The 12,305-nt window shown below is 42.5% G+C and overlaps 1 protein-coding gene across 1 annotated transcript in view; it reads right to left on the bottom strand.

Moving 5' to 3' along the window:
- Positions 1 to 12,305, bottom strand: part of SAE1 (SUMO1 activating enzyme subunit 1) — a 69,036-nt gene that overhangs the window by 40,146 nt on the left and 16,585 nt on the right. The window contains exons 3-5 of the mRNA XM_079799792.1: positions 8,791 to 8,964; positions 6,554 to 6,696; positions 4,945 to 5,044 (exon numbers count right to left, since the gene is read on the bottom strand). Coding sequence (XP_079655918.1) covers positions 4,945 to 5,044; positions 6,554 to 6,696; positions 8,791 to 8,964 — 417 coding nt within the window. The remainder of the gene's footprint in view (positions 1 to 4,944; positions 5,045 to 6,553; positions 6,697 to 8,790; positions 8,965 to 12,305) is intronic.

Genomic DNA, 12,305 nt, shown 5'->3' with positions numbered 1-12,305 from the left:
TTTTTATTTTATTTAATTTTAACTAATTCCACTAGCCACACGTGGCCAGTGGCTACCAACATGGACAGGGAAGCCCGGGAACTACCGAGATATAACACTGCTCTTAAAAAGCAGGTGGCGGCATTCACAGAATATGAACCAATTCTTAAAAAGTTACAAAGCACACTAAACAATGCTTTATTGCTGGGAAATACATACGTAGTAAGAAGAAATGCATGGGAGGCAGAACCACAATGGAGGACAGTGGTTACTTATGTTGGGAAAGACAGTCAGGGGTGAGCCCTAACCACAGTGGTAATGCTTTATGCTCTAGGTTGGGTGGTGGGTACATGGTTAGCTATATCCTTCTTGATTTATACCTACATCATCACACAATAAGTTCTATTCCACTAGTTAAAACTTACACACACATGATAAAACACCATGCCAAGCAGGGCTATATCCACCCTTCAGGTACCTTATTAAGTCCACACAAATACCTGCAGCCCAGGGAAGGAGAGAGAGAAGCACACAGATTAGTACGATAGCCTGGAAATGTTTTTGTTTTTAAGTTGAATAGTATTTCATTGTTATGTCCCAAAACTTGCATTGATGTGGCATTATTTTTGTGCATCAAATATCACACACACACACACACACACACACACACACACTGGATTGGGCTACCGGAATTCCACCAACCTTTCTGCAGTTTGCACCCTGCATTTCCCTGCCACCCCTCCCCCAAAGTGATTCTGACAATGAGCAGCGCCTGGGCCTGAAGGCTCTGGTCTAGGCAACTCAATGACTTCTACATATTTCTAGCCAAGTCCCTTGTCCTGTTTGGAATTTTGTTCTTGGCTTAGCTCAAAAACCTAAACTCTGAGACCTAAGGTACTACAAAGTTAATCCACTTAGTTGATCACAAAGAAAGTTAATTCAATAATTCTTTTTTAAGTGACAATAATCTGCTCTGAAGCTATCATATTATACTGCAGGAACAGCCACAACGACACTGCACAGACATTTCCTGAATATGACTGTACCAGGCACTGTCTCGGAGTACAGCAGTGGACAAAACTGCCCCGATGGAGCTTAAACTCTAATGGGAGAGACACTGACAAGTGATCTGAAGGGGAATCATGGTTACAAATCAAGATGCCACATAAAAGAGGAGGAATGAAACTAGTCAGTCATGAGGAATGTTTCTTTAAGGACGGCAGTGAGAGGAGGATGACTGAGCTGTCAACAAACTGCGCAGGAAGGGGGAATCATAATAATGAATCACTACTCCACCGTGGAATTTCACAACTAATTCATGGGAAGAGTATTAACAGTGCCCAAATTAGTCACCTACTATTTTCAGAAGCAGAGGTAAAATTAAACCTGCATTTTTAAGCATGTTATGAACAAATCCTACTTCATGATTAGTTTTTAAAGTGCGACCAGGGCAAGTAACCATCATCAGGCATCTATCTACTCATGTCTGGCAGCTCCTAACAATATAGAAACAGGAGCAGCAAATGGGAATGTGATAATGGCTTCTCCCATAGGTTTTTCCGAAATGATCCCCATGTTAACAATATTGTATCCACCATCCTCATAACAGTTCAAATTATCCTAGAACTCCCAGGGGAATCACAGTAAGTCATAGGGCGAGCCCGTGCCCGTAGCCTCTGTCTATGCTCTCCCATCTGCTGCTTCTTAGGGCTGTGTGACCTTGGCAGGTCATTTAACTTCTCTTAGCTTCCGCATCATCTGTAAATGGTGACAACGGGACTGTATGTGACTCCCTGCACCCAAATCACTGCCTTGAACACAGTAGGCGTTTTGCAACTCAAAGAGACAGAAAGAGCTGGCGTTCTGGAGTGAGGAAAGCCAGTCACTGTCTTACATCTGTGCTTTTGGTTGATCCTGCTTCCTAGGACTGGTCCTGGCTTCAGTGCCTGACAAACTGGCCTTCACACGCCAATTCTAACAACTCTCTCTGGGAAACGTGAACACTTCCTCACCACAAAACCATTACTGTGCTCTCTCCTTCATCCACTGTACGTCAGGTTTGTGCCCAAGACCCAATCCTGATGAAATCTGTTGCGCGACTTCTCCTGGGCAGCAAAGGAAGCAAACAAACTACTAAGCACCTGTCTCTGGGCTATGCACTTCCCTACTGCTGTATTTATCATGATGGCACGTGTGCTAGAAAGACCTCGTGTCTTCCTAGACTGTGTGAAAACCACAACCTCTGTTTTTCCCTCTTTGTTTTTTAACTGTTTCTAATTTAGGAGCACAATGCGTACCTTGAAGCAAAAGTGGCTTTACAACATTTGGACCCTAACCAGAAACCTTTCACAGGAAACAGGAAGTGGCTGCTCCCCCACCCCCATCCTGCACTCTGAGCATAACCCAACTAGTTATTCCATACAATTTAGGCAAAAGGGCAGAATCTGAATCAAAGGATTTTTGAGTTGGAGGAAAACTTCCACACCTCAGAACGGTCTCTGCCAAAAAACGGAGGACCCGTATTAGTACCAGGTGGCCAAGTCCTGGCCCAGACCTGTGCAGCCCAGTCCTTCCAGCGCTCTGGGGAGGCCGCACAAAGGCAAGGTCTGGAATCCCGGGGATTGTCATCAGGAATGCACTGAATGCCTCGCAACCTTAAGGGCTCGAGGTTGGAATCCCAGCCTGAATTGTCCAAGGGAAACAGCTGACTAACAATGTCAGCTGGGCATATTTTGATACCTTCAACTCCGGTCCCATGTAGGAAGGGGCTGCACAAAGAGCTATGCGACTGGAGAGCCCTAGGGATGGTACGCGAAGGCCTCCCAATGCCTGCCAGGGCTGCCACATTCTCCTCATAGCTAGAGAAAGTGGCTCCCAAAAGAGGTTTCCCGATCTGCCCCAGTGGGCACCCTCAGAAGTGACTCCCGGGAAACTTCCAGCTGTGAAGGGCTAACAAAGCTAGGCACTCTCTATTTGAATGTGAAAGACCCGCCTCAATCAAAGAAGCCCTTAAGCCATAAAACCCTTCACACCAAGGCCAAGTGTCACACTTGTAAGAGGGTGTGATTTATAAATTGACAGCACCCACAAAGCTGCCTTTGTGCTCCTCCGTTAGTTAACAATTTATCTCCCCCCACCAAACTCACGGCGCTATTCAGAAAAGGCTTGACTGGGCCTCAAGAAGAAAGAAAGGAAGAAAAAAAAAGGACCCAAGTTTTGGCCAAAACACCAATGTTCACTCAAGATAATTACGGTCCTGTGAATAGACACTAAAATTAGGGCTTAATAATTCCTCTGTATCACACGCACGGCATCAAACTATTCCAGCACAAACATAAAGAGCAAGAAAGAGAAAATCTCCGGCGAAGCCTTGCTGGAAACTTGAAGAGTTCCACTTCTGTGGTTTCTGCAGTCTCTTTTGTGGTTTCTGCGCTCTTAGAATCCCCCCTTTAGAGCAATTTTAACTCAATGCTCTGACCAGCTGTTTTTCTTTCTCAACATTTAAATCTACAAAGCAAAGAGTAAATATGGGCTTGGTCGTATCTTTCCTCTCAGTTCGACAAAACCAATTCTGACCACTTCACCTGGTTTTCCCCACCACAAGATTCCACCACCAACTAGAAACCAGCGTCTCTGATTCCCTTTCCACTCCTCTTTTTAGAAAATGAATGTAAATTACTGCACTAATTCCAAGTAGAATCTAAGTATAAATTTAAAAGTATACACCTGATAACATTTGCCAACCTTGAGGCCTTTGTTCTTGAAAGATTTGGTGAAACCTAAACTTTAAAGAAATAAAACAATTCAAGTTTAAACTGTGTCCTGCCCACTTAGGACCTTACTAAAGTGTCTACCAATCTCACTTTTCTTTAAAATAAAAAAACAAACAAAACAAACGTAATGCTCTTTGGCCCTGGCTGGGTAGCTCAGTTGGTTGGAGGGTTGTCCAGATACACCAAGGTTGCGGGTTCCATCCGCATAAGGGCATATATAAGACTCAACCAATGAATGCATAAATAAGTAGAACAACAAACTGATGTTTCTTTTTAAAATCAATTAAAAAAAATTCATGGCCTTTGCTCAAAAATAGTTTTTCTGATACTACTTCATACACCAGGGGTCATATCAGTGGCCCACAGACCATGTAAGTCCTGCAAACATGTTCTCTTTAGCCTCTGCTGTTGACAAGAACAGCATTGGTGAGTAGGTTGCCAGTATTAAAAAGTTTGGGATAGAGCATTAAAAAAAGCCCACTACATTTCTTTTCTTTTTTAAAGTATATTTTTATTCATTTCAAAGAGGAAGGGAGAGGGAGAGAGATATAGAAACATCAATGATGAGAGAGAATCATTGATTGGCTGCCTCCTGCACACCCCACACTGGGTGGTGATCGAGCCCACAACCTGGGCATGTGCCCTGACCGGGAATTGAATCATGATCTCCTGGTTCATAGGTCGATGCTCAACTATTGAGCCATGCCCTAACTGGTTTGGCTCAGTGGATAGAGCGTTGGCCTGCGAATTGAAAGGTCCCAGGTTCGATTTCGGTCAAGGGCATGTACCTTGGTTGCGGGCACATCCCCAGTGGGGAGTGTGCAGGAGGCAGCAGATCGATGTTTCTCTCTCATCGATGTTTCTAACTCTCTATCCCTCTCCCTTCCTCTGTAAAAAATCAATAAAATATATCTTTAAAAAAAATAAAAAACTATTGAGCCATGCTGGCCGGGCTCTACATTTCTGATTGTCTTAAAAATCACATTTGACATCCTGGATCCACACATTCCCTCACAGCTCAGCTGGCTGGCACTAAGCAGCAGCTACCCCCCTTTAAGTGGGACAAGCACTGACCCAGTCTATCCAGACCCTCCCGTCAAGCCCACCGTGCTGGCTTCCCTCCTATGCCACTGTAACTGCCTGTTCCCATGAGGCGAAGGGTTCCTGACCCCTCCCCCCACAGTACACATACCTTTTTGACCATAGTTGTCTCAGATGAATCCAGTTTTGCTCTCTTGGTATCAGGGCCATCTTCTACTCCTTGGCTAACCTTGGCAACTTTGGTCTTCTCCCTAGACGGTGACAGGGAGGGAATCCAGTTCTACTCTAGGATCATGCCATTAGAGCAGATAAAGCATTACCAGCTCACAGAATGGGATGTTGGTTACGAGCCAAAGTTTTGGAGTCAAACAGATCTGGGTTCAAATCCCAGCTTGGCCGCCAATTACCTGACGAGCCAGTCACCCACTACGTGAGAGTAACAACTGCTAACAAAAGATTCTTGTAAGAAGAGAAATAACATACATTTCTTAGCACATTGCCGAGTAAGCTCTCAATAAACTTTGTGGCCCTAACCGGTTTGGCTCAGTGGATAGAGCGTCGGCCTGCGGACTGAAAGGTCCCAGGTTCGATTCCGGTCAAGGGCATGTACCTTGGTTGCAGGCACATCCCCAGTAGGAGGTGTGCAGGAGGCAGCTGATGGATGTTTCTATCTCATCAATGTTTCTAACTCTCTATCCCTCTCCCTTCCTCTCTGTAAAAAAAAATCAATAAAAAAATATATTTAAAAAAAAAACAAAACTTTGTGAATGTACCACTTGAATCATGAATTACTCTAACTAAATTCCTCCCCTCTGCCATGGGGAACTCCCATTAAAATAATCTGGACTGCTTTCCTCTATGACTTCTTTATCCATTTATAATGTGCCCAAAGAACTAGATTTCCTAAAGCCACAAAACTTTGGGAGTTATGGGAGATCCTGAACATGTTTGTACTCCCCCCTCCCCGCATGTCAATTTTACAGGCAAGAAACTTGCAGACCAGAGAAATTTCAGTGACTTGCGTGAGAAGCTGAACTAAAGAAAGTTCTTGACTTGGTAGGAAGCTCACCTGCCACACAGTAGGATCTCTCTTTACCTCTCATGGGGGAGAGGGGGTGTCAGTGGTCAGAAAATTACAACCAAAAAAAGCCCAATTTATGTAGTTTTACAATACCGGTATCATCTTTCATCTAGATGCCACAAGTTCAAAACCCTGCAGGCCCCATCATGTGAGAATCACCACGGTCTGCAACCACAATGTTCAAACTGAAAGGACAAGGGCTGCTGGTTGCACAGAGCAGTCTTTGGGCCATGGAGCTTTTTATTTCCTAGGTAGATGTTGGCTGAGTGTGCCTCCAGAGTTGGCCATCTAACTTATTTTGTACTAATTTTACTAACTCTCAACCTGAAAAGTTTGACCTGCTAAGCTGGGCAAAAATGTTTACAATCCAAACAAGCCTTCCCTAAAAGCGTGTTTCACCCCCTGAAATCCAGAGTGATCAAATCCCCAGGTGATGTACTTTAATTGCCTAGAACACTGCTTTCTTTATGCTTTAAATTAGACCATCATTGTGGAAGGCAAGGTCCCCATCTCCTACAATTCTGAACACAAAATCTATGTATCAGAAGCTGTTAATGAATTGGTTTCCCAATATTCTAAGTGTTATAGTAAAAGACTTTCCTTAATGGTTCATCCCCTATCAGTGAGTAAAATTACACTTTGAAAATGTTATATTCTCTCCTCCTCTCCCAACACTTACTCTACAAATTCATGCTCTCCAAGATTGGCAAATGTGTATCCGTGGTAGCCAAAAACATCTCCTGTAAAGAACTTGATGCTGTTTTTGTGACAGATCTGGTCAACTTTAATTATGACATCCCTGGAGCAGCAAGTCAGACATACCTGCAGAAAGAAAGAAATTGGCTGGGTGTGAGTTCTGCAAACTGTGAATCATTGTCCTGATGTCTAAATAAATCTTAATGAACAGTCTCACTAGACATGTCTAAAGCCAGTTTCAAACTGGTACAACAGGTTCCTTGGATCCTATGGCTAGAAGACAAAAGAAAAGTTGCAGGTTTCAGTGCGTAGAAAATGTAAATTATGAGACGTTACATTCTGCAACCCAAATGAAATGTGTTTAACTAGAAAGTAAAAGCCATTTAATGAATTTGTTTCCCCTGATCCATGAACACATATAAGCCACATTTCATGGTTTTCATGAAAAGAAAAAGACACTAATAACTTAAGTGCAAGTTATTTCTAAGTGATTAAATATATTAAAATCTGAATAAGCTACAACAAGGAGCAAAACCAGTTTTTAAAATTGACCCCTAGTCACGTTTAAATACAAGGGCACTTTCCCCCCTTCTTTTGATTGATGCGTTCAGATAAAAAAGATAAACAAGTCCTGTTGAGATTACTTTTCCAGTTTTCCATGTGAAAACTTTATCTCAATTTAAGGACCAAAAAAAAAAAAAAAAAGGTTACAGACCAAGTGACCTTCCATTCAGGCTTAGACAATGAACTGGTGATTTACTCAGTTGAATTAACAATGCTGCTCTGAGGCCTATAGGTTCTATTCCAATAAGTTAAAGGATTGGAAATGGCTAAATTTCATGGCATAAAACACCATCTTTTCTGGAGAAGCTTTGTAATCATGGCCAAGAAGATAACTTCTAATGTAGACATTTTTCATCTGAACATAAAAGTTGGGGAATAAATTACAAAAGGATATTTTCATTTGATAGAACCTCTCTGCTCTTGTCTGGCAGGCAGACTACTGAAATAACACTCATGGAGAAATATGTGCATCTGGTGTCATTCAGAGGACACAGCCTCCCAAGGAAAAATCAAATCTAAAAAGGTGAGACAACCACAATTGAACATGCAATCAACTGACCAAATGGAAACTGGTACAGAGTCACAAGTGACTAAACCCAATTCAGGACCAGTCAAACATGGCCTGTGCGACAGTCACGCTTGCCCCGTGCACATGCATTATACAAGCAACTGGCTCCACGCTTCAGTTCTAACAAAGCTTCTAGTTGCTAGAAGGTTGAGGGACACCTAGAATAAATCAAATGTGGTTACTATGAATAAAGGAATGAAGAGAAGACCTTCATCCACATGGAAAATGTTCCAATATCTGGAGTTACGAAACAGAATGAATTAAAAAGAAAAAAAGGACAAAATGCACAGATGATCCATCATTTCAAGCCCATATTTGAACAGATGCGCATATGAAATATAACAGCGTGAAAAACAAACTACTCAACCCGAATTCTAACCTCTCGTATAATGGGCCTTTCATTTAAAAAACAAGTAGATCATCTGTGACTTTCACAATTATTCAAGCTTCTTGCAGGGTACAAGGAACCATGTCTGAAAGGTCACAGGCACTGAAACAGAATTTAACTTATCCTTTCACCTCTGCAGAGATTTGGCAGAGAAACCAAGTGAGGTTGGATATGCCTCATTTGGCTTATGACTATAGTGATTTTGTCTAGTTATCCATGGCAACATGGTCAAAGTGGCTGAGTGAAAGAGACAGACCAAGATCAGGTGTGCTCTTTTTAAAGACAAAACACAAGCTGTAGTTTGATATTTCTAACAAAAAAAAAAGACTCTGCTACAGAAATTAATCACCAACTTGTTAAGTTTTCAGGAGAAAACATTTGCAGTAATATGTATCAAAGCCATGTGCAAAGATTCTGGAAGGAAGACAAACACCAAGGAAGAAACCTGGTCTAGGGGAACATACGCCCAAAGAAGAAACCAACAGACAGCAACTCACAGCTATAGCAGACCCAACATACCGGATCCACCTACCAACACACTCAATCTACTAAGGCAGTACAGTAAACCTAAAGAGCAGTACAGCTTATAAACTTACTTGGGAAAAGCTCAGAATTCGAGATTCTAATGCTTTAGTGTACATAGAACACACACACTTAGTGCTTTAATTCCCCCAGATCGGACACTCTCTCTGAAACTCACAGCATCAAACTGAGTGAAAAAGGACTCGGGTTTCTTTTCTATATCCTCAGTGTCCGCCTTCACTTCCACCATGGGGTTGAGATTCTGAGCTCGCTCCAGAGAGGCTTCGGCCCTGTTTCGGCCAAGAGATCCAGTGCGGATCAGGAACTGAGCTTCAGGGTCTTCTGGAGAGACCTAGGAAGAAATTTTTCTTAAATACTTGAATTTGGAGAAAATCGTATCTCAAAGACAATGAACCTTTCCATTTTAAAGAATAACTAAAATACCTACCATTTGATTGCATTACTGTTCCTGCAGGAATCTGCCTAGTGCAGACGCCCTACCCGCTTTCCTTCTGAGGCTTTAAAATAGACATTTAACTTTTACTGGGCATTGACGGTTAAAGAGCACCCCCTTGTGTTTATAAAGAAAATTCACTCTAAACAGAAAAGTCCATTGCTTTCTTCTTCAACTTAGGTTTGCAACTGCTATCAAAATGATATAATTATTAGTGGTAAGCATTTACCAGATACCTACCCATGTGCCCAACTCTAAGCATTCAGAAAGAAACATAAGTAGTTTAAAGGATGAAGTCCCTTTCTACAGTGGTTTAAAATTAGACCAGTGCAAATTTCAGACACAATGAAGAATGCTTGAAATGAACTCTTAAATTCAATGAAAACTCAGAGGAGGAAAGATGATTGGGGACTGGAGTAGAGAGATGATTTCACCTATAAGGCTGGATGTATCGCAGAGAGCCTCAAAGACAGGTAACATAATCACATGACAGTCCCCAGTAGGGTTAGACTTCATATTGTTCACAAGCATTTCCCCCCACATCAAACATCTAATTTAACCATTAATCTCTAGGTGTGACTTGGTCACCTTCACCAAGACTGGGTTCACCAGTAATAATCTTCCCTCCCCCTCTCCTTCCAAGTACCCATAGCACTACCTCACTACATTTCCTTCCAAAAAATGAGCTGATCCTTCTCCCATTCAAGGCCAACCCTCTAACAGGATCCTTGACCCATCCCATCCCGCTTCTTCAGAGATCTCATTATACTAGTATTATGAGAAGCTATACACCAGGGATAGGAAACCTTTTTTCTGCCAAGGGCCATTTGGATATTTATAAAATCATTCACGGGCCACACAAAATTATCAACTTAAAAATTAGCCTGCTCTATTTGGTCAAACATTTAAATAATTCACCCATAATGCTTGGCAGGGCCAGACCAAATGATTTTGAGGGCCTTATACGGCCCACAGGCCAGAAGTTCCCCACCCCTACTATACACCATAGTGGTTAAGAGCAAGGTTCTGAAATAATTCAGGCAGGATTCAAATCTTTTATTCAAATGTGATTCAACCACTTACTGTGTGACCTTGATAAGTATGAGGGAGTCACATGTAAAATACAGATGTTAATAAAAACAATGCACTTACTAATTACTCCATCAATGCTAATCATTAATTATTACTATCCATGCTCTGCTCCCTTGGCCTCTCAGACCCTGGCTCTCCTCCTCCCTCGATAGACAGTCTATCCTCTACATGGGTCCCAAGATTCCATCTCAAAATCTTTCATCTTTTCTTTTTTTAGAATCTTTCATCTTTTCACTCTGTATACCACCATAAACCAACTCAATGATTCTTTTAATTCCTACCAGAATTTTCTGGTATTTCTTAAATTGCTCTTACTGTACAGATTTCTTCCTGATCTGAGCCTTGTATTAAACTATCTGCCCACCAGATACTTCCTCCTGGATATCCCATAGGCCCTTCATATTTGACTCTTGTATTTGTCTCTGTTGATAAGCCCACCAAACTGCGCATCCAATCACCCGAACCAGAAACCTGATGTTCAAATCCTTGGTATTTCCTCAATAGCAGTCACCTGCTAAGGTGGCTAAGAGTATGGGCTCTGCCACGAGTCAAATTGACTGAGTCATTGTCTCCCACTAACTACTGTGACCTTAAATGGGCCAGTACTTCACTTCCTTTTCTCAGTTTTCTTATCTGTAAAATAGGGATGACAAACTCTACAAGTCAGAGTTGTGAGGACTAAATGACACTATAGCCACAGCTCTTAGAACAGTGTCCAGCACCTTCAGTAAGTGTCCGTTGTTGTAAGATATTCTTTGTTTTCCTTACGAGCCCATATACAATCCTATCAGTTCTACTACCCAAGTTTTTCTACCTCTGTGTGCTTCCTGCCCTATCACCACTCATATCCTTTCAGCTCACCAAAACTACTAAAGCAGCCTTCTAAGTGGTCTTGTGCCAACCTTAGTTGATACAGTAATCAGTCACCTACCCAAAGCCCGAAGCTGACCAGGTCACTCCTCTCCACGTTGGAAACTCTTCAATGAATCCTTACCACCCAGGGGTCTAAGTAAAAGCTTACAGCGGGGCTTGCCAGCAGGCTCTTCAGGACTTGGACCTCACCAGCAACCTAGTCCCACCTCCCACTACTTTGAGCTTCACACTCTAAACATTCCACACTGCTCTCTATATTCTATTTCTCCCCTGCTGTTTTGTGCCACTGCTAATGGCCCCTGCCTGAAATACAGCCCCTCGACTTGATCAATCTCTACTTGTTCTTTAATACTCAGCTCAGATCAGAACTCCAGGAAGATTTTTATGTCCCCCTATCACACCCTGAGTCAGGGAGCCCACTCTGATTTCTGGAAAAAAAAATTGAGAATGGGAACCAAATACCTGTAATACTTCAGGGTAGCAGAAGGTGATCTTGGATGCTTATTGATGTAAACAAAATGAAAACCTCTAAGGGGCAGAAAATAACATCCTCATTTTATCGATGAGCAAATTGAGTCTCTGAAAGGTTAAGTCCTTTGCTCACCTTGAGGAGGGAGGATCTGAACTCAAGTCTGCATGATTCCAAAGCTTTTGCACTATGTAGCACTGTCTGCCTGGGATTTTTCTCGTCATGGGGAGGGGGGAAAGAAAAGGGGGGCACAAGCAAATTGCAAAGGGCAGAGGAACCACAGTGTTCATGAGCTATTAGATTTATGAGATGGGGGTCAGGGAGGGTAACTTGACTGGGACCAGGTTACATGAAGCCAGAGGTTCTCTACCCTCCCTGACTGTCAGGCTGACCTTGAGAACTTTTATTTTAAAATAACTCCCCAACGATTCTAAAGCACAGATGGGACTGAGAACCTCTGTGCGAAGCCTTGAAACCAGCCAGAGGAGTTAGGCCTTGCATCGGAAGGCAGTAGAAGGCACTCTAAGTCCTCAAAGTGAAGAGGTAAGGGATGACAATCAGCCTGTTCAACACTGGGTGGCATTCATCACTGGACTGTGGCAGTGACAGAACCATATCCCACACCCCTCCCAGTTAAATTATCATTGCCCATTCTTGGATTTCTCCAACCAGGTGAGGAAGTCAACATTCCTGTGTGGTTTCATTTATTCCACACCAAGGCCTCCAAGTTTAGGAACCATCCTTCCTTGAGTCTCTAACTCTTAACCTCTCTCTACATTACAAATTCTTCCTCTAGTTGGGGTGT

Source organism: Cnephaeus nilssonii, assembly GCF_951640355.1.
Source record: "Cnephaeus nilssonii genome assembly, chromosome: 20".
Lineage (NCBI taxonomy): Eukaryota > Metazoa > Chordata > Mammalia > Chiroptera > Vespertilionidae > Cnephaeus > Cnephaeus nilssonii.
The sequence above is the reverse complement of the archived record's forward strand: the minus strand, read 5'-3'. Positions and strand labels throughout refer to the sequence as shown.